Source organism: Pseudophryne corroboree, chromosome 6 (assembly GCF_028390025.1).
Source record: "Pseudophryne corroboree isolate aPseCor3 chromosome 6, aPseCor3.hap2, whole genome shotgun sequence".
NCBI classification, from domain to species: domain Eukaryota; kingdom Metazoa; phylum Chordata; class Amphibia; order Anura; family Myobatrachidae; genus Pseudophryne; species Pseudophryne corroboree.
The window spans coordinates 61,436,731-61,458,368 of NC_086449.1; the positions used below are offsets into that span (position 1 = coordinate 61,436,731).

Below are 21,638 nucleotides of genomic sequence, written 5' to 3' on the forward strand. Positions count from 1 at the left end.
ACAGTGACCCTTCTATCACTAGCAATCTTTCAGATCAGAATTGTATGTAAGGAGCAACGCGGAGAGCGCCATCCACCTTTCAAGTACTAAGAATGAAAAACTTAGGGTCAGGGTATTGGGGTCAATTTAGAGGTTTGGGTTTGGGATAGGGTATTAGGGTTGGTGTAGCGGTTTGGGTTAGGGTATTACGGTTAGTTTAGGGGTTTGGGTTAGGCATAGGGTATTAGATTGTTAGCTCTTTAGGGCAGGGCCCTCTTTCCTCTTGTTGTCAAAGCCCTCACACATTTCACTCACTGCTCTCTCCTACTCAGCGACCATCTTTACCCACTTTTTCTCCTGCTGATAAAGGCTCATCTCTATCTATGGCCACCAGCCCAAAGTAGTACAATGATTACTCCCTCGCTACTTACATCTAAGCTGTATTATGGCCCTCATTCCGAGTTGTTCGCTCGCAAGGCGAATGTAGCAGAGTTACACACGCTAAGCCGCCGCCTACTGGGAGTGAATCTTAGCTTCTTAAAATTGCGACCGACGTACGCGCAATATTGCGATTACAAACGAGTTAGCAGTTTCTGAGTAGCTTCAGACTTACTCTGCCTGTGCGATCAGTTCAGTGCTTTTCGTTCCTGGCTGACGTCATAAACACACCCAGCGTTCGCCCAGGCACTCCCACCGTTTCTCCGGCCACTCCTGCGTTTTTTCCGGAAACGGTAGCGTTTCCAGCCACACGCCCCTAAAACGCCGTGCATCCGCCCAGTAACACCCATTTCCTGTCAATCACAATGCGAACGTCGGAGCGATGAAAAAGCCGTGAGTAAACTTACTTTCTTCATAGTAAAGTTACTTGGCGCAGTCGCAGTGCGAACATTGCGCATGCGCACTAAGAGAATTCTCACTGCGATGCGATGAAAAACTCCGAGCGAACAACTCGGAATGAGGGCCTATGTTTTGAGAATTGTGGTGCTCTTTGTTACCTGTACTCTATTTTTGTTATTTATTTACTGTTAAGGCATGTTTTGTCTCACTGTACTGTCCTTTGTATGGCGCTGCGAAAAACTTGTCGCGCCTTATAAATAAAACTTAATAATAATGGTTGTGTAGAGTTTAGCGGATTTAGTTTGGTGCTAGGGTATTGGGGTTATGGTATTAGGGTTAGGTTAGGGGTTTGTGTTAGGGATCGGGTATTAATGTTGTGTAGGGTTTAGCAGATTGGGTTTGAAGTTAGGGTATTGGGGTTATGGTTAGGGTGAGGTTTGGGGTCAGGATTAGGGTAGGGATGTTATGCGTCCTGCTATTACAGATCCAAGTATCCAAATATGCCAACAGTATACAGTTTTCAACTGCTGTGTAAGGTGGAAATGCTTACACACTTATCCATACACCTAGATCCTGTCCAGTCCAAGAAAAACAAGGTCCTGCACCAATAATCCTGAGAATGCAGCCTATTGATTTATAATGACTAGTGATAATGTTGTACAGCGATGTTCTTTGATAAGATGAGAAATGTTTGGAGACATAAAAAAATTTCATCCACTGTATGTAGGCAATTGGTTTACTTTAAATGTGACACAGGTTTCAAATCAGGTGTAGTAGGGTATGCCGGCAGCCGGGCTCCCGGCGACCAGCATACCTGCGCTGGCATACCGACCACCGGCATACCGACCGCCGGCATACCGACAGCATGGCGAGCTCAGGTGAGCCCCTTGCGGGCTCATTGCGCTCGCCACGCTGCGGGCACGGTGGCGCGCAGCGCTATCTATTCTCCCTCCACGGGGGTCGTGGACCTCCAAGAGGGAGAAAAAGTGTCGGTATGCCGGCTGTCGGGATTCCGGCGCTGGTATACTGTGCGCTGGGATCCCGACAGCCGGCAAACTGAAGAACACCCTTCATATCTACTTCCAAAAGACATAGGGCCTGATTGAGGTTATGCATTTTGGGACTAAAAACAAACTTGCATCCTACATATTAAATGGGGAACGCCTAGGGGAAACAGAGTTGGAAAAAGATTTGGGGGTATTCATTGATAATAGGCCTAATAACCGTACACAATGTCAAAGCGCAGTAAAGAAGGCAAGTAAGGTGCTAGCGTGGATAAAAAGGGGAATTGAGACAAGGGACTCGGATGTAATCCTGCCGCTGTATAAAGCATTGGTACGTCCGCACCTGGAATATTGTGTACAGTTTTGGGCACCATTGTATAAAAAAGACATCAGTGAACTCGAAGGGTTCAAAGGCGAGCTACTAAATTGATTAAAGGCCTAGAAGGACTGGACTATAAGGAAAGACTTACTAGGCTGAATATGTATACACTAGAGAAGAGACGCCTAAGAGGAGATATTATTAATATCTTCAAATATGTAAAGGGACATCACAAAGAGTTATCAGAGGAATTATTTATTAAAAGAACACAGTTTAGGACAAGTGGGCACTCGCTGCGACTGGAGGAGAGAAAGTTCCGAATGCAACGGAGGAAAGGGTTCTTCACTGTTAGGGCAATCAGGATGTGGAATTCCCTGCCAGGGAAGGTGGTAATGGCAGACTCTGTAATTGGATTTAAAAAAGGAATGGATAAATTTCTGAATGAAAAAGCTATCCAAGGTTATAATACTTAAAATATCAACGTGGTTAATCCAAGGGTAACATGAGTTATAGTAGCTAACTAGTCATAAAACATTATTTAGCAAGTATGTAGAATCATCACAACTTAAAACAGGTTGAACACGATGGGCAATTTGCCTCTATTCAACCTCAAATACTATGTTACTATGGCCCTCATTCCGAGTTGTTCGCTCGGAGATTTTCATCGCATCGCAGTGAGAATTCTCTTAGTGCGCATGCGCAATGTTCGCACTGCGACTGCGCCAAGTAACTTTACTATGATGAAAGTAAGTTTACTCACGGCATTTTCATCGCTCCGACGTTCGCATTGTGATTGACAGGAAATGGGTGTTACTGGGCGGATGCACGGCGTTTTAGGGGCGTGTGGCTGGAAACGCTACCGTTTCCGGAAAAAACGCAGGAGTGGCCGGAGAAACGGTGGGAGTGCCTGGGCGAACGCTGGGTGTGTTTATGACGTCAGCCAGGAACGAAAAGCACAGAACTGATCGCACAGGCAGAGTAAGTCTGAAGCTACTCAGAAACTGCTAACTCGTTTGTAATCGCAATATTGCGCGTACGTCGGTCGCAATTTTAAGAAGCTAAGATTCACTCCCAGTAGGCGGCGGCTTAGCGTGTGTAACTCTGCTACATTCGCCTTGCGAGCGAACAACTCGGAATGAGGGCCAATGTTACTCTGTTGCTATACGCAATGCAGATGTTCATGCAACTTGAGCAATTATCGGTAGTCTGCGCACGTGCCGCGATCGCACTACACATGCACCAAGGTACTCCTGTGATGCCGCTTGCAACCAGGAATGAAAATTTAGTGCTATGGATTGTTGAAGGAGGAGGGCCCCAAACTGGTATCTTGCCTAGGGCCCCATGAGGTCTAAATCTGGCTCTGAGGGGGGTATTTATCAAAGCTTGGAGAAAGATAAAGTGGAGAGAAAAATAGCACTAACCAATCAGCTTCTAACTGTCATTTTTCAAACACAGCCTGTACAATCTGTATCTCTATCTATGCTTTGATAAATACCCCCCATGGACAGCTAAACCATACATGTTATATCAAAGTACTGATATGTCCATAAACATATGTATTCTGTAAGTAAAGGGGAAGACACCTTGTTGTTATATTTTTCCAAATCCACAAGATTTCTCTTTTAAATCAATCAATCAGGTAGACTTTTCTTGTGTGAATATACATTCTGTCACTCACCGCAGGCAAAGGCGGCCGCGCTTGTCCCTGCGGGTGACCTGGTCTGCCCGGCGCCTCTCTTCCCCCGGCGGTCTCCGGTCCCGGCGGCGGGTCGGCGCGTTCCTCCGGCGGCTTCCCGGAGCGAGGGCGCCGCCATCGTGAGTGGGGTCAGGGGGGCGGAGCAGGACTGACGTCACCTGCCTGCTCCGCCAATCAGGCAAGGGCGGGGAATTCAAAACCAGACGCCGGGCAGAGATCCGGTGCCTGAGTATCATCGATTCTGCCATAGAAGCTGTGATTTCCAGAGCTCCCACGTTCCTGCGGTCTCTGTGTCTGCATCTCCGTGTCTCCAAGCATCTCCGTGCGTCCAAGCACTTCCATGCCTCCAAGCATCTCCGTGCCTCCAAGCACCTCCGTGCCTCCAAGCACTTCCGTGCCTCCAAGCATCTCCGTGCCTCCAAGCACCTCCAAACTCGACTTGATGGGAGCTTATAATCTTATACGCATCCGAGAAGGGGATGAATGGAAGACTGCCTTCAATACCCGAGATGGGCATTACGAATACTTGGTGATGTCGTTCGGTCTCAGTAATGCTCCTGCTGTTTTCCAGGGATTCGTCAACAAAATCTTTCGTGACATGTTATATCAGAGTGTTGTGGTATATTTGGACGACATACTGATCTTTTCCAAGAATCTTGTTGAACACAGGACTCAAGTCAAAGAAGTGCTCCACCGTTTACGAGAGAATCACCTCTATGCTAAGCTTTCCAAATGTACCTTTGAAGTAACATCAATTCCGTTCCTCGGTTATATCATCTCGGGGACGTACTTCGCATGGATCCGGAAAAGCTTTCTGCCATTCGTGACTGGACTCAGCCTCTTTCTTTGAAAGCAATACAAAGGTTCCTGGGCTTTGTGAATTACTACAGGAAATTCATTAGAGGTTTCTCCACCATTGTTGCGCCCATTACTGCCCTGACAAGAAAGGGTTCTAATCCAAGTTTGTGGCCTCCCGAAGCCATTGAGGCATTTTCCCACTTAAAGTTAGCTTTCATGACGGCTCCAGTTCTCCAACAACCAAATTTCGATGAACCTTTCTTCCTAGAGGTTGATGCATCTTCAGTCGGGGTTGGGGCCGTTCTCTCTCAGTACTCCTCTGATAAGAAATTACATCCGTGTGGCTTCCACTCTCGTAAATTCTCTCCGGCCGAACGAAATTACACTATTGGAGACCAGGAACTTTTAGCAATTAAATCCGCCTTGGAAGAGTGGAGATACCTTTTGGAAGGGGCTAAACATGTGTTTACCATTTACACGGATCACAAAAATTTGCTGTACATCAAATCCGCACAATGCTTGAATCCTCGCCAAGCGAGATGGGCACTTTTCTTTTCTCGGTTTTCTTTTGTTATCAAGTACCGGACCGGGACTCTCAATATTAAAGCAGATGCGCTATCCCGTTCACAAGTTTCCACAGACGAGGATGAATCTCCTGAGCGGGGTTTAATTCTAAATCCAGTTTCTGTCTCTGCTGCTTTAACTACTCCAGCTCCTCCTCCTGGAAGAATGTCCGTACCAGCTAGATTCCGGCCAAGAATACTACAGTGGGTCCATAACTCCAAGTTTTCCGGTCATCCCGGTGCCCAGAAGATGTACAAGTTTCTGCAAAGGTCTTACTGGTGGAACACCATGAGAAAGGATGTACAAGATTACGTTAATTTTTGTCCACAGTGTACACAACATAAATCTCCTCGTCTGCCTCCTGCAGGGTTACTTCGTCCTTTACCTATTCCTGTGAGACCCTGGACTCACATTTCCATGGACTTCATCACTGACTTGCCCTGTTCCAAGGGTTGCAACACCGTTTGGGTAATCGTTGACCGTTTCTCAAAGATGGCACACTTCGTGCCTTTGACTGGTCTTCCGACAGCTCCGAAACTGGCTCTACTGTTCATCCAAGAACATTTTCGGTTGCATGGGTAGCCACAAGAAATAGTTTCTGACCGTGGGGTACAGTTCACCGCCAGGTTTTGGAAAGCCCTCTGTTCAACTCTACAGATTAAACTTAAGTTTTCGTCCGCTTATCATCCCCAAACGAATGGTCAAATGGAACGAGTCAATCAAGATCTAGAGACTTTCCTTCGTTTGTATCTCTCCCCTTCACAGGACAACTGGGTGGAGTTGTTGCCTTGGGCAGAGTTTGCCCATAACCATTCGTTTCATTCTTCCACTGGGGAATCTCCATTCTTCGTCAACTACGGGTTCCATCCACGTGTTCCAGAATTTCCAAGCCTTCCGATAGAAGAGGTTCCAGCTGTAACGTCCACTCTACGACACTTCGGACAAATTTGGAGTAAGGTTCATGCTAATCTTAAGAAGGTTTCAGTCCGGTACAAGTTCTTCGCAGATAAGAAACGGCGAGCCGCTCCTCAATACAAAGTTGGTGACAGGGTATGGCTGTTCACACGTAATCTCCGGTTGAAGGTGCCCACCATGAAGTTTGCTCCAAGGTTCATCGGTCCTTACCCTGTGCTACAAGTCTTAAATCCTGTGGTCTATAAACTGGGTTTGCCTTCCCACCTTCGAATACCTAACGCCTTTCATGTTTCTCTCCTCCGTCCCCTCATTCTGAATCGGTTCCACTCAGCATCCCCTAGGTCAGGGGTGGCCAACCAGTCAGAGTCAAAGAGCCAAAAAATCTTGTTAGGTACGTCAAAGAGCCGAAGGCGAGCATGCAAAAATGGGGTGTGGCCTTGTGCTTACTAGGCACCGCCCATGGTATAAAATACATTGAAAAGGCCAAATCCACATAAAATCAATTTTTAAAGCCAGATTCAACATAAAATACATTGAAGAAGTCACTTCAGCATAAAATAATTAAAAAAGCCAGAACCACATAAAATATAATGAAAGACGATTCACATAGTACACTTCAGCTCTCCCATGTGTCATTTCAGCCAGCACCCTGCTGTCTCACTCCAGTCAGCTCCCCCACTTGTCACTCCTGCTAGCATGCTCCTATGTCACTTCATCCAGCTCTCCCATGTGTCACTCCTGCTAGAACCCTTGTGTGTCACTTCAGAGCCCCCCAACTCATGCCATTGTAGCAGCTCCTTATTACCCCTTTCACACCGCGCAAATATCCCGGTATCGACCCGGCATATTGCCGAGTCGACACGGGTTGTTGTGCGGTGTGAATGGGTCATGGTCGAATTCCTTGGTCACCTGACCCGGTAATTCAACCCAGGTTATAAGAAGGGTTATTCCTGGGTTGAATACAGGGTCAGTGGCAGCGTAAAAATGGGTTCCCGGGTCGATGCGACCCAGGACCTGTTTACTACTTAGGGAGAGGCTGCGCGGAGATGAGCTCATCTCCCAGCGCCGCCTCCATCCATGCTGCCCCCCCCTGTAGCTATGGCAACTGACCCAGCAAATTACGCGTTAAGGCACTGCTGTGGAATCCCAACCTTTGTCCAGTTTGATCCAGATAAGGACTCTTTTGCACACTTGGATTTCCAAGGGCTTTACCTGCAAACCACTCCTTTTCAGCACAACCAGCAAGATTATGGAAACCCCTTGAATATCTGCACAGACGAGCAATCATCACCATCTTTATATGGAACTGTGTGAGAGGTACTATTAAGGGTATTACCAGCTGACTGCACAAATAATTCTAAGGAGGAGGAAATCTGCACTTTACTAAGTCCGGGATCACTAAAATAATGGTTGGGTCCTTTCCAGCAATTTGAATCAATATCACCTCAGAGCCAATTCTTATTTTTGATTTTATCTTATTGTATTTTATATTTTAATTGTATGGTTAACTCCTAAATACCTTTATCTTCACGTTTTTAATTCATGTGATAATTATGTTTATTAAAATTTATAACTGATCCAGTGGTAATTGATTTATTGAATGATTGGCGATACAACTCCTAGCGCTGGTAACCCATTGCATATGACCCAGCAAATTGCCAGGTCAGGAAGCCACCTGTTAGGGTCCAATGCCGGATCCCACCCGGGAAGGTCCGTTTCTAATTCCCAGGTGGGATCCTGCATTGGCGATGTGAAAGGGGCTTAAGGATCCTCTGTTTGACGGTGGGTGTTTTATCTCTAGTATCTGGCTCCCTCAGTCCACAGCCCTCGTAGTGCTTCCGCGTGTCTTTCTGGAGTGTAGTGGTTACCAGAACTGTTGTGGTAATGTGACTTCAAGTGTCGGGAGCCACATTTAAAGAAAGAAAGAGCCACATGCGGCTCAAGAGCCACAGGTTGGCCACCGCTGCCCTAGGTCAACGTCTGTAGTGACTGAAGCTGTAACGGAGTTTGAAATCAAAGCTATTCTTGACTCTCGTTATCTTCATAAAAAATTACAGTACTTGGTAGACTGGAAAGGTTATGGTTCTGAGGAGAGAAGTTGGATTAATGCTACTGAAGTAACGGTTACCCGACTGGTTCGGATCTTCCACTCCAGACATCCAACTAAGCCCGGAAAGTGTCCAGGGGCCACTCCTGGAGGAGGGGGTACTGTCAATCACCGCAGGCAACGGCGGCCGCGCTTGTCCCTGCGGGTGACCTGGTCTGCCCGGCGCCTCTCTTCCCCCGGCGGTCTCCGGTCCCGGCGGCGGGTCGGCGCGTTCCTCCGGCGGCTTCCCGGAGCGAGGGCGCCGCCATCGTGAGTGGGGTCAGGGGGGCGGAGCAGGACTGACGTCACCTGCCTGCTCCGCCAATCAGGCAAGGGCGGGGAATTCAAAACCAGACGCCGGGCAGAGATCCAGTGCCTGAGTATCATCGATTCTGCCATAGAAGCTGTGATTTCCAGAGCTCCCACGTTCCTGCGGTCTCTGTGTCTGCATCTCCGTGTCTCCAAGCATCTCCGTGCCTCCAAGCACTTCCGTGCCTCCAAGCATCTCCGTGCCTCCAAGCACCTCCGTGCCTCCAAGCACCTCCGTGCCTCCAAGCACTTCCGTGCCTCCAAGCATCTCCGTGCCTCCAAGCACCTCCGTGCCTCCAAGCACTTCCGTGCCTCCAAGCAGCTCCGTGCCTCCAAGCACTTCCGTGCCTCCAAGCACCTCCGTGCCTCCAAGCACTTCCGTGCCTCCAAGCGTCTCCGAGTATTTCCGTGCCTCCAAGGACCTACGTGCTTCCAAGCGCTCCCGCGCTCCCACGCACCTCAGTGCCTCCAGCACTTCAGTGCCTCCAGCACCTCAGTGCCTCCAGTACCACAGTGCCTCAGCACCACTGTGCCTCCGGCACATCCGTGCCTCAGTACCTGTACCTCCAGCACCTCAGTGCCTCCAGCACCTCAGTGCCCCCGGCACCTCAGTGCCTCCAACACCACAGTGCCTCAGCACTCAGCATTACTGTGCCTCAATACCTGTGCCTCCAGCACCTCTGTGCCTCAGCATTCAGTATCTCTACAAGTCTTGTCTTTCAGGAAACCTTCAAGTATTCTTTCGTGCTTCCTGCCTGCCGTCTTAATCCTGCATGAGGAAGACCTACATCCGGCCATCTCTACTGCGACCCAGTAGCGGTTCCTCTTCCCGGTCATCGGAAGAAGCCCCGAGTCCACAACACTCCCAAATCAGGTCAGTGATACATTCAAAATACTGGAATCTTTAAGCTTATAATAAGTTGTTTATTCATACATGTTTATTTTATCTCTTGTTTCTCTAAGAGGCTGGCTATAGATCTGAGCAGAGTTCCTGGTAAATGTAACAAAAGGCCCAAACACACTGGGCGATTTTGAGCTCAAAGTAGCTCACATGTGGCATTTTGAGCTACTTTGAGCTCAAACTCGTCCAGTGTGTATGGGCTAGCGATGAGCGGTGATGCGCGCTCACGCATCATCGCTGTCCGTCCGTTGTACAGTCGAGTGAAGCACTTTCCACAGTCTCCTACTGTCTCCCCGTGGGCATGGCTGGCACAGGGAAAATCACTCAGTGTGTATGCCACTAAAAAGCAGGAATCATGCGGAGATGGAGGCAGGGGCGTAAGCTCATCCTACAGTAGCCACAGGGAGGCAAGTTGGAGTTTGGTGCCCAGCCTTAAAAGCAGACGGAAAACAAATATAATGCATGTATATATGTACATATATATTATATATATATATATATATATATATATATAATAACCAAATTGCGCTATGATTCAATTAGACCACCACGGATACAATAGTTCTTGGAGGAATTAGCAGCTATTCCCCGAACAGGTCCTCTTGCCAGTGGAGAACCAGTAGTTTATCGAAGTGGGTGGTTGTATGAGGAGCGTTCGGTGACCACTAGTAGTTCTTAACGGGTTTTTTCAAAAATTTGCTGTCGGGTGATTCTGGTGTGAGGGTTTGTTCCAGAAGCATCAGCCTCTTCTTTGGTTTACCTCCATTGTGAAGAATTTTCGAAAGAAAACCTGTTAAGAACTACTAGTGGTCACCGAGCGCTCCCCATACAACCACCCACATATATATATATATATATATATATATATATATATATAAAAGACAGCACTCAGTGAAAGATATAGCAAACAAAAAAAAATTGTGGTGCAAGGTCAAAAAAGGGTTAATATTAACGCTCATTTTTCCCAGGTAATGAAAAAGAGAAGTTAATACTCCCAGCGCTCACTCTTTACATACTCATAAACTAAGGCAAATAAAATTTAAAAAAACTAATTTATTTACTCTTAAAATACAAATATATCAGGGATGTTGTATATAAATAGCATATAATCCTAATACCGGTATATACAGTACATGTAAACTAATAATACAGTTGACAAAACAAAAAACAATGTGAAATGAGAGAAAGAGAGAAAGAAAAAATTAAAAAGAAAAAAATCCTGACTAAGCCTGAGACTGTAGGTGAAACGCATTGATCGGTGGCAGCGTTGGACACGGATCACACTGTCCCCCCACAGCACAGCTCCATTCAGTCTGCCGGCAGACAACCACGGACCCCGGACAAGTACGGCAATGCACCTCCAGCAGTGACAGCAAGCCAGCTGAAGCTCAGTGTACAGAGATTCACTCCGGACCAGTGCGGACAGGCACCTCTGACAGCAGTAGCAGATCTTGCCAGGGGCAAGTAGGACTTTTGCCTGGGACGCTGCCTTCCGGAGGGCGCCGCACCAGGGCAAGATCCGCTGCTGCTGTGCCCCCCGCTGCCCCGCTGCCGCTGCCCACTGTGAAGGGAAACTAGACGCTACGTGTCTAGTTTACCTTCGTGGAGAGGACCTTTCCTGTGCGGTGCGTGATGATGTAATCGCGCACCGCACATCATTTCAGCGGCGCTACTACTGTACAGGGGGCATAACTGATCACGCCCCCTGTATGAAGCCACGACCCCTATTGCCGCCTGGGGCGCAAAAAGCCCCTGAACCGGCCCTGTCTGATTAACCAACAAGTCAGTGAGTTACAACCTCCGTTGATACTTTTTTTACCTGAGACTCTGTGACGATATCCATCTCATCAGTTGCTTATGCAGAGATTGCACTAGAGCAGTGGTTCTCAAACTCGGTCCTCAGGACCCCACACAGTGCATGTTTTGCAGGTAACCCAGCAGGTTCACAGGTGTATTAATTACTCACTGACACATTTTAAAAGGTCCACAGGTGGAGCTAATTATGTCACTTGTGATTCTGTGAGGAGACCTGCAAAACATGCACTGTGTGGGGTCCTGAGGACCGAGTTTGAGAACCTGTGCACTAGAGGAACAGCATAACCATTATTGGCCTTAGAAACACCAAGCTGACAAAATAGAGACAATTGATTCTATAAATCTTGCCAGCGGTGGACAGAGTAAAACGTAAAACTGCTTAACTTGAGAAGAAGGGTTAAGTCTGGTAACACTTAACCCATCTTCTCAAGTTAAGCAGTTTTACGGTTCTCTTTGTTATCTTGTCTTTACCATCATTTTATGCAGTTTATGTCGCCCATTTTTTAACATCATTTTAGGGATGAATTTTCTGTATTTTTAGCCTGCTCTAAAGATTTTAAAACATCTTTTATCTGTGATTTTAGTAGCGTTACTGTTTTTTACTGGTGTACTTAGTAATAAATTGTCAAAATATTTTTATATTTACGGTCTCCCAAATTTTATGTGACATCATTGGTCGCTTCGAAATACCTTATCCACCGTTCTATATATATATATATATGTATATATATATATATATATATATATCACAAACACAAGACATGTCTTAACCTTTGCACTCAAATCACCAGCGGCAATTTGGAGCAAGTCCCTGTAAGAATAGTATACAAAACAAAAACCAAATGCGCTCAGTATAGCCTTCTAATGCTGCTTTCACATCGCAAAACCTGCTTTTGAAACGGTTCTTTAAACGGTTCTTAAAACGGGTCTGAGCAGTTAAACCCCCTTCACATCGCATGTTGTAACCAGTATATTACCATTTCATTACCGTTTTGGTACCTTTCACACTGAACCCGTTTCACCCATAGAAAACAGTGGTTGTCATTATAAATGGACTTTTCTGCCCACACATTATTAATAATTATTAATTAATTAATTAATTAATAATAATTTGGATAGTTGTACGATGGAACCCAGCAGCTTGAAGCATTTTAACCATGTTTTTATATATGAGTGCATCCTTGACGGTCCCAGTTATTTGTCTGCAGATTTCCTCATCCCCTCTGATTCTTAGCAGCTCCCTCACCTCTTCATCACTCCAAGTTGCCATTGTATAATATATTTTCAGTAAGAAAACGCTTCTAAACCCACTCTCATGTGTCTGATGTGTTTTTCCTCCAGCTTCCTGCTTCTGCCTGGTGACATCACACATGGAGACAGCCTATCACCTCCTGTGGCTTGGAAATACAGTTTCAGAGCCTTTCACACTGCACAGTGAAACGGTTCTGAAACGGGTAGGACTCTGCTTTTTAACCGTTTCAAAATACCAGTATTTTGAAAACGGTAAATTCTGGGTGGCCCTTTCACATCGCAGCTAGAACCGTTTAGGAAGGCTGAAAAATCGGCAATTTACCGGGTTAAAGACACTCTAGTAGTTTTTTCTGGGTATTCTTCCACAGTGTGGGTTCACAGAATCGGTGTCACCTGTAAGTACACCCTCACACCAGAAAACACACCCGAAACAGAAAAAAGGCCAAATTGGCCCAATTAAATTGATTCCAATTCAATTTTATAAAAAAAATGTACAATACAATACATACATTCACATGAACATTCTTTTAAAATACATCCAGAAACAGTCACTGCATTTTTTGTCAGTTTGTGCCTTTGAAACCTTTAAAGAAACACCCTCACCTATATAGGTGTGTGTTCTATATGGTATAGTAGCAAGCTGGACAAGAGACCGTTCCTGATTGAACCCATGGAATTATATAGGCAGTGCAGTGAATTGGCAGGACTCCAGCTATGTGACAGCAGCCAGTGGGTCAGGGTCTGAGTCACGAGATTAAGCCACCTCCAGCATGCAGAATCAGCTTTCACTGATGGGTCCCATCTCACAATACAGCAGCAGCAGCGGAGGAGGGGGTGCACCATCACTTGCTGCAGTGCAGGCTGAGCGGTACCAGACAGGAGCCATCCTGTCCCCTATTGCAGGTGTTAGCAGGGCTCCTGGGACAGAGGTAATTAACTCTGCAGCACCACTGGGTGCGGCGCAGAGTTCCGTTGAAAGAGCAGCGCTCGCACTTGGATCCCGCTGTGAACCACACAGGTGCTGCTCTACATGCGGGTGCCCCTTTAGGGCTTGGAGCCCGGAAGGTAGGTGCCTCCATTGCCTCTGGGAGTTCCGCCCCTGGATGGAGGTAAATATATTTTGCGGTTTAATTTTAATGCACGTTTCGTGTGTACTTGTAACCAAAGCACAGTAAGGGCAAGAACCTGGTTGAAGGCAAATGAATTGCAGATTGTGAGTGCAAACTGAGATGATGGTGACTGAATGCATCTAAATTCCTCCCAATTATACTAATACTCTACAACACTGCCGCTGCAATCTATTCCAAGGATAACAGTGCTGTAAGCGATTAGTCCGCAGTAATAGAGTATACCATGATTCCCGGGACATATTAATTACCAGATCTTAAACCCACTAAGAATTTATCATCATTGCTATTCTTGACCATTATTCACCCAAATGTATTAAAATCACATCCAGGGAGAGTGGCTTCCCCTGCAATGTTATAGTGATCAATACAATATGAAGACTAAAGCTGGGTACACACTAGATCAGGCATGTCCAAACTGCGGCCCTCCAGCTGTTGTGAAACTACATATCCTTGCATGCCCTGACACAGTTTTGCTGTCAGAGAATGCTAAAGCTGTGTCAGAGCATGCTGGGATGTGTAGTTTCTCAACAGCTGGAGGGCCGCAGTTTGGACATGCCTGCACTAGATGATACAGTATGTCGCCAGATACCGTGGATCAGAGCAACATATCGGATACATCCTCTAGTGTGTACCCATGATATGCGCGCTCCCGCAGGTCGCTAGTGACGTCCCCCGTCAGCCCTGCAGCAGGGCCAACCAGGGATGTCACTAGCGATGACATGCTGCAGAATGCGGCACATCGTGTGGCTCCCCCCATCGGACCCGGCATCATCAAGTGTGTATGCACTTGCCGCATGCAGGGTCCCGTCGCCAATCGGATCGGCTGGGTACACACCTTGCCTAGTGTGTACCCAGCTTAAGGGGTAGATGTACTGAACCTTGGAGAGCGATAAAGTAGAGAGAGATAAAGTACCGACCGTTCAGCCCCTAACTGTCATTCTTTAAACCCAGCCTGTATCATGGCAGGATCTGACTGACTGGTACTTTATCTCTCTCCACTTTCTCACTCACCAAGGTACATCTGCCGCTAAACGAGTTTTTTTTTTTTTTTTTGTTATCTGACAGAAGTCCTGATGCACACATAGTGTTCCCAGAAATAGTCAGACCAAGCCAAGCTAAGCCAGCGGGTGATTTCATAGCTGGCAGTGCTAATTCCCTGCCCCCATTCCCTTGTACACATCAGACAGTGGGGGTAGCAGGTAGAGAGATTGCAGCACTCAGACATTGCTTTGGTGAACCCTTGAAGCATTACTGCACTTGCAATCGGTTCCGGTATGAATGGTCGACCATGTTAAGGTTGACAGTCATTAGGTCGACATTGACATGGTCGACACATGGAAATGGTCGACACAGCAGGTAGACACATGAAAAGTTCGACATGGATTTTTGAACTGGTTTTGGTGTCATTTTTTTTCGGAACATGACCAGGAACCCCAATTAGTGCACCGCGTCTCCTTGCATGGCTCCCTTCGCTCACCATGCTGCGGGCAAGGTGCCTCACTCTGCTACCGCTGCGCTCAGCAAAGGTTACTATTCCCAATCGTATCCACGTGGATGGTAAAGTATGAAAATGTTAAAAGTCTAATTTTTTTTTTTTTACAAAAAGCTATGTCGTCCTTTTCATGCGTCGACCTGCCATGTGTCGACCATTTGTCCATGTCAATGTCGACCAATAGTGGACTTTAACATGGTCGACCATCCAAACGGATACCCATGCAATCTGCACATAAAGCTATTTCTATTGGAAAAACAGGCAAATTTGGTATTATTACAGTGTACTCTGAATTATGGGAAAATAAAATAAAAATCATAAAAAAGTTGCAATTGTTTGTTTGTTGTTTTTGTTTGTTTTGCCATTATTGTATAATAAACTAAAACAAAAATAATTTCTCTATGTAATATAAGAAATTACTGCCTGCCTCAGAAAACAACATAAAGATCACTTTGGTGCACATAATGGGGGTAATTCCAAGTTGATCGCAGCAGGATATTTTTTAGCAGTTGGGCAAAACCATGTGCACTGCAGGGGGGACAGATATAACATGTGCAGAGAGAGTTAGATTTGGGTGGGTTATTTTATTTCTGTGCAGGGTAAATACTGGCTGCTTTATTTTTATACTGCAATTTAGATTGCAGATTGAACTCACCACACCCAAATCTAACTCTCTCTGCACATGTTATATCTGCCCCCCTGCAGTGCACATGGTTTTGCCCAACTGCTAACAAATTTCCTGCTGCGATCAACTTGGAATTACCCCCAATAATTATTTGGGTTTTTTTTTTGTTTTTTTTTTGTGTAACTGATTTAAGGCACAAGTTTAAAATGTGGGCATTTCCAGAAAGGGTTAAATATAAAGCGTTACCTTAATAGCTAATGCAGTTACATATATTCAATTACACAAACTAGACTTTTAACAGATGTAGAGCTCAATGTAAAATCTGACACGTGTGACAAGAACAGAAAATGTTACTTACTGTAAGGTCAGTAAACATAGATGGATCAGTAAAAGGAATCACTACCAAATTCCAATATGATACAAGCAACAATGTTTCAAACTCACAATTACATTGAATATACAGTATGTCAAATTGCTATCCACAAAATGAACTAACACTGAAACGGATACATGGGGTTTGCATTTGCAATCAAATACACCAGTAATAATTTGTCAGCTACAAATAACAATAACCCACAGAGCCTGCAATTTGTAATGCTTTAGTTAAGAAGCTAGTTTTATATCAAACTTAAAAGTGATTAGAGGATTTATATAGTTATATTCTAATGCATCGGATAATATGCCACATACAGACTGATCTGCTGACTGATGATAATACTGACCCACTGATCTCAATATCTTATAATAAGAATAGATAATAATCCATTTACAGGCCAAACATGAGGGAAGATGTCCGTGACTGTTGTAAATGAATGGTATAGGTAACTATCAATATGCTGGGACATGACAATGCTGACCTGTAGAGCTTACAATCTAATGCGGAATAGTAAAGATAACTATTAATATGCTGGGACATGACAATGCTGACCAGTATTTATTATTTATTTATTACCAGTTATTTATATAGCGCACACATATTCTGCAGCGCTTTCCAGCCGCAGTGGAGCTTACAATCTATATTCCCTACCACATGTACATGCGCACACATTCATGCTAGGGTTAATTTTTGTTGGGATCCAATTAACCTACCAGTATATTTTTGGATTGTGGGAGGAAACCGGAGTACCCGGAGGAAACCCACGCAAGTACGGGGAGAATATACAAACTCCACACAGTTGGGCCACGGTGGGACCAGTAGAGCTTACAATCAAATGCGGAATAGTAAAGGTAACTATTAATATGCTGGGACATGACAATGCTGACCTGTAGAGCTTACAATCTAATGTGGAATAGTAAAGGTAACTGTTAATATACTGGGACATGACAATGCTGACCTGTAGAGCTTACAATCTAATGCAGAATAATAATGTAAAAGAAGATTGAACTGATGGGAATGAAGATTATTGATCCAGATACAGCTCCTGGGATCTAACCTAACACTTCTGATGCAGACATAGGGGTATATTCAATTTGGCCCGAAGAGACATCGGGAGTAAAAAACCCCGATGTTTCTTTGGGTGCTACAGTTGGGCTATTTAATTAGCTCGGCCGGTAAAACCTGCTTTTACATCTGTAAACACACAGGTTCAGTGAAACCTGTGTGTTGAAATGTCCGTTAACAGCCCCGTTTTCATCCAAAAACGGGGCTGTTAACGGACATTTTGCTTCGCCTGCAGGAGGCAGGTGAAGCAAAACCCCTGATAAGCTACGGCACCCGCCGGGCTATCGGGGCCAATTAAATAGCCCCCGGTGGCGATACTTATCACCCGCCAGCGACAGGACAAATTGAATAACCCCCTTAGGCACATGTATGACAAGTGATAAAATCGTCCAAACTCGCACTGCAATAACTGATTACAGCACAGGGATGTATCAATTATCGCATGCAGAAACAGAGCTTGCGCCCCCACCTACATCGCCACTACCGCTGCCGCCCAGTCGACCCCCCCCATCGCGAATAGCCACGCGTGCCACAGACACCGCCCCCAGCAGGATAATATAGTCACCAGTCCAGGGAGCCGTTGCGCGCTGCTTCCTGAGACTGCCGGGCCCTTCTCCTGCGCTGTGACCCCCGGTGCTGTAAAGTGCGCTGCTGTTTTGCAGCGTCACTTTACTGCACCGGGGTCACAGCACAGCATATGGGGGACCCGTCGTCCGCCAGCGCTCAACGGAGCAGCGGACACCGGTTCCATGGACAGGTGAGTATGTTTGGGTTTTTTTTACTTTTTTTATTTTTACACTGTGATCAGCTTGCGTGTCCATCGGACACACATAGCTGATCACTCTGTCGGGTCCCCGCTCAGCTTTCCCTGCCAGGGGCAGAGAAAGCTGGGCAAAAGGGTGCTTATCGCAGTGCTGCCCTGTGATCTCGCCACAGGCACACTGCGGTATTTTTTCACATTTTTTTTTTAGTAAATTTGACCACATCACATTTCCCATTATAAGTATGGTGAATGCGATGTGGGTTACTAAAAAAAATGTGAATGAAAGGGTTTGGAGCAGTTTTTCATGAAAACTGCTCCAAATGCCCTTTAATACATTCAGGGGATACTAAAATAATGTGAAAAGCGTGAGAAAACATTTTTCAAATTCTTTTAGTAAAAATAATGTTAATAAATAGGCAGTGAAGGCTTTGTAGCCGTATACAGTACTTACGGTTGTGCATAGGAGCCAGCCAGAAGGGCCAGCAGGACAAGACAGAGACCTCTGCACCCCATAGTGCAGTCAGGATGGAGAGCAGAGTCCGCTGTGCAGCTGGTTTTATTCTTGCACAAGAGATGGACATACCTTATAGAGTAACCAGTCCCAGGCTCTACCAGTAACTGGGAGGAGCTGGGGAGATTTCCAAACTCTGTGATTTCCAGTCGTGCAGCACCTATAGCACAGGTTCACAATGGGGATTGTGTGTCCTCCGCAGCACCAGACACACTCACTAAAGTACACAAAGAATCAGTAATTTGAGTTATTGTTCTACTCACACACTCAGAAGTCAGAATGCTAACAGAAAAAGAAGTTGGGATTTGCAGAAATTCCCAAACGGTCCATTTATCATTAAATATTTGCAGTATATTCCCCGAAAACAGATGTTTTCAGGGGGGTAACCGCAAAAACATAATATCACACCTACAGGTATGCATAAAGGAGGGATCGCAGCAGATACAGTATCTCCGATATCTGCTGCAGTCCCTGCATTTCTGACAGCAGACACAACCCCTATATGTTTCCATGGGGAATACGATGCTGTCATATTACCATGCTCTGGAATGCAAAACATTCCCGCTATTGCTACCGCCATCTGATGACGTCATTAGCCTGTTGTGGCTATACTTTTCTACTCTCGCGGAATGGCTGAGAGGCTCCCGAAAATCTGGTGGTACTCATGACCCCCCGGAAGAGAGGGCAAGTCCGCCACCTGGCTCCACCCCCCGAAGCACCACACAACCTCCAGCAGACAGGGGGGGGGCTGATGACGTGATTTGCAACAAATCGCATCATCATGGCCCCGCCCCCTGCCACATAATGCCTGTAATATCGGCATTGTGTAGCAGGGACGGGTCCGCAGTGACACAACTTCACAAGCATAACCCCCATTCCCCCCAGTATGCCGCGCCATGCCGAGCAGAGGAGGCGGCCACTATATCAGCACTATGGGCAATACTTTGCAAAAGTAACCTGGAAAGGGTTCCTCTGGATCGCGCCCTAACAATAGCCATCGTGCATGCGTGGTCAGTAGACCACGCATAATCATGAGTCTCAGCACTGAAGTGAGCACACCGCAGGGACAGGCTCCTTGCTCCTTCATACTTATGGGTGGTGTAATCACATCATGCAATGCAATTTTGGTTGCTAATATCGTGCCCACATCACAATGCAAATGCGGTTATTGATAAATGGGCCCCCAAATCCGATGCATCAAGCAGGGCCGTAACTACGTGTGTGCCAGCGGTTCCTGGCACATAGCGCAGTCACCCTGAGGGCGCAACTGTCCGCATCCCCGTTCAGGGGGGCCAAAGTCTGCAGCATTATAATGAGTCAGACTGACTCATTACAAGCCGCCTCTGTGCTGCCTGATCCCCGCTGCCCGGCTTCCACCCCCACACTTAGGCTACCGGCTCCAGCCTCCTGATCCCTGTTGCCCGGCTCCCCCCACCCACACTTAGGATGCCAGCTCCCGCCCCCACACTTCGGATGCCGGCTCCCGCCTCCTGATCCCCGTTGCCCAGCTCCCACACCCACTGTCATGCTCCCGTACGGAGAGGCAGGACCAGCAATGGCAGTGGGGTGCTGGCTCCAGCCTCCTGATCCCCACTGCCCGGCTCCTGTACCCACTGTCCTGCTCCCGCACGGACTGGCAGGACCTGCAGCGGCAGTGGGGTGCCAGCTCCAGACTCCAGATCCCCGCTGCCCGGCTACCGCAACCACTGTCCTGCTTCCACACGGAGAGACAGTACCAGCAGCGACAGTGGGGTGCCGACTCCTGATCTCCGCTGCCTGGCTCCCGCACTCACAATTCCGTTGCCACCTCCTGACCCCTGCTGCCCGGCTCCCGCACCCACTGTCCTGCTAACTCACAGAGAGGCAGATCCAGCAAGTGTGTGTGTGTTTGTTTGTATATATATATATATATATATATATATATATATACAAACACACACACAGCTATATATAGCCATGTGTGTGTATATGTATATATGTGGCTGTGTGCACTGTGCATATATGTGGTTGCATGTATATATGTCCAGGCATCTGGTATGTACTTACGCCCACGGCCTGTGTAAAAAGGGGTCTCTGCCTGCCGCACTGTTTAAGAAGGGGGACTCTGCCTGCTGCACTGTGTAAAATGGGGACTCTGCCTGCCGCACTGTTTACGAAGGGGGACTCTGCCTGCCGCACTGTGTAAAAGGGGCTCTGCCTGCTGTAATGTGTAAATAGGGGACTCTGCTTTGCCATACTGTGTAAAAAGGGGTCTATGTCAGGCGTAATGTGTAAAAGGGGCTCTACCAGGTGTAATGCCGCTATTATGTGGCGTAATTTGAATAATGGAGACTAATGTGCAGCGAAATATGAATTGGTATAATTTTGTGTCCACACCCATTCCCCAAGAAGCCACACCCCCATATAATTGGCATGCGCCGTAGGTGCGCACTTGCCCTATTTTAAAAACTAGGGGGGGCGCCGATGCTGTTTCTTGCACACGGTGCTACAGTACTGGCATCAAGATAAGACATTTAGACACAGATCTACCACTTAACTGATGATTTATATCGCCAAAAACAGCTCCGAAATTGTCATATTTTTTTTTAATGAGTGAATTAGGTGAAGAACATGAATTAAAAAAAAGGAAACTTTTTTTATATTTTTTAAATATTTTTTAAACATTGAAATATCAATCGGGAACATCGGAACATCGCGACCAAAGCGGCTTTCATTTTGAAAGCCGGGACAGCCTCCAGGTATACAGGGGGGATCTGGAGGCAGCTAGGGAGGGTCAATTTACATTCCCCAGCAGCTGCCATTGTCTGCAGCCACTGGAGGGGGGGCGGGTCCTGCCGTGCTGACCGATCAGCAGTGATTGGCAGCACGGCAATCAGTAGGGGAGAGTACAGGGAGGCAGAGGGGCCTTCCGGTCCCCCTGACAGCAGCAGCGGAAGGAAGTTTCTCTTCCCTACCGCTGCTAACACTCTCTATCTGACTGGTCGCATCCTGTGCGACCAGGTCAGATAGAGCACTTGCAGGCATGGTCGCATCTGATGCGACCATGCCAGGCAAGTGGTTAAAGACTGATTCTGATTCACATGCGTCCAAGGCTGCTTTTGCGTCTGCACAGACCACATTCGCAGCATGAGCTGCCTGCACCCCCAGCGGAAGATCACCATGTACCTCCATGTCTGCAGCTGCAGCTCTCCCAGAATCAGCC

At 46.7% G+C, this 21,638-nt stretch overlaps 1 protein-coding gene across 1 annotated transcript in view; it reads right to left on the reverse strand.

Annotated features, from left to right (window-relative positions):
* LOC134936133 (A.superbus venom factor 1-like) overlaps positions 1–18,592 on the reverse strand; it is a 168,420-nt gene extending 149,828 nt beyond the window's left edge. Inside the window, exon 1 of the mRNA XM_063931049.1 lies at positions 18,377–18,592. Within this exon, the coding sequence (XP_063787119.1) occupies positions 18,377–18,438 (62 nt within the window). The 5' untranslated portion in view covers positions 18,439–18,592. The remainder of the gene's footprint in view (positions 1–18,376) is intronic.
* Between the last annotated feature and the right edge of the window lie 3,046 nt (positions 18,593–21,638).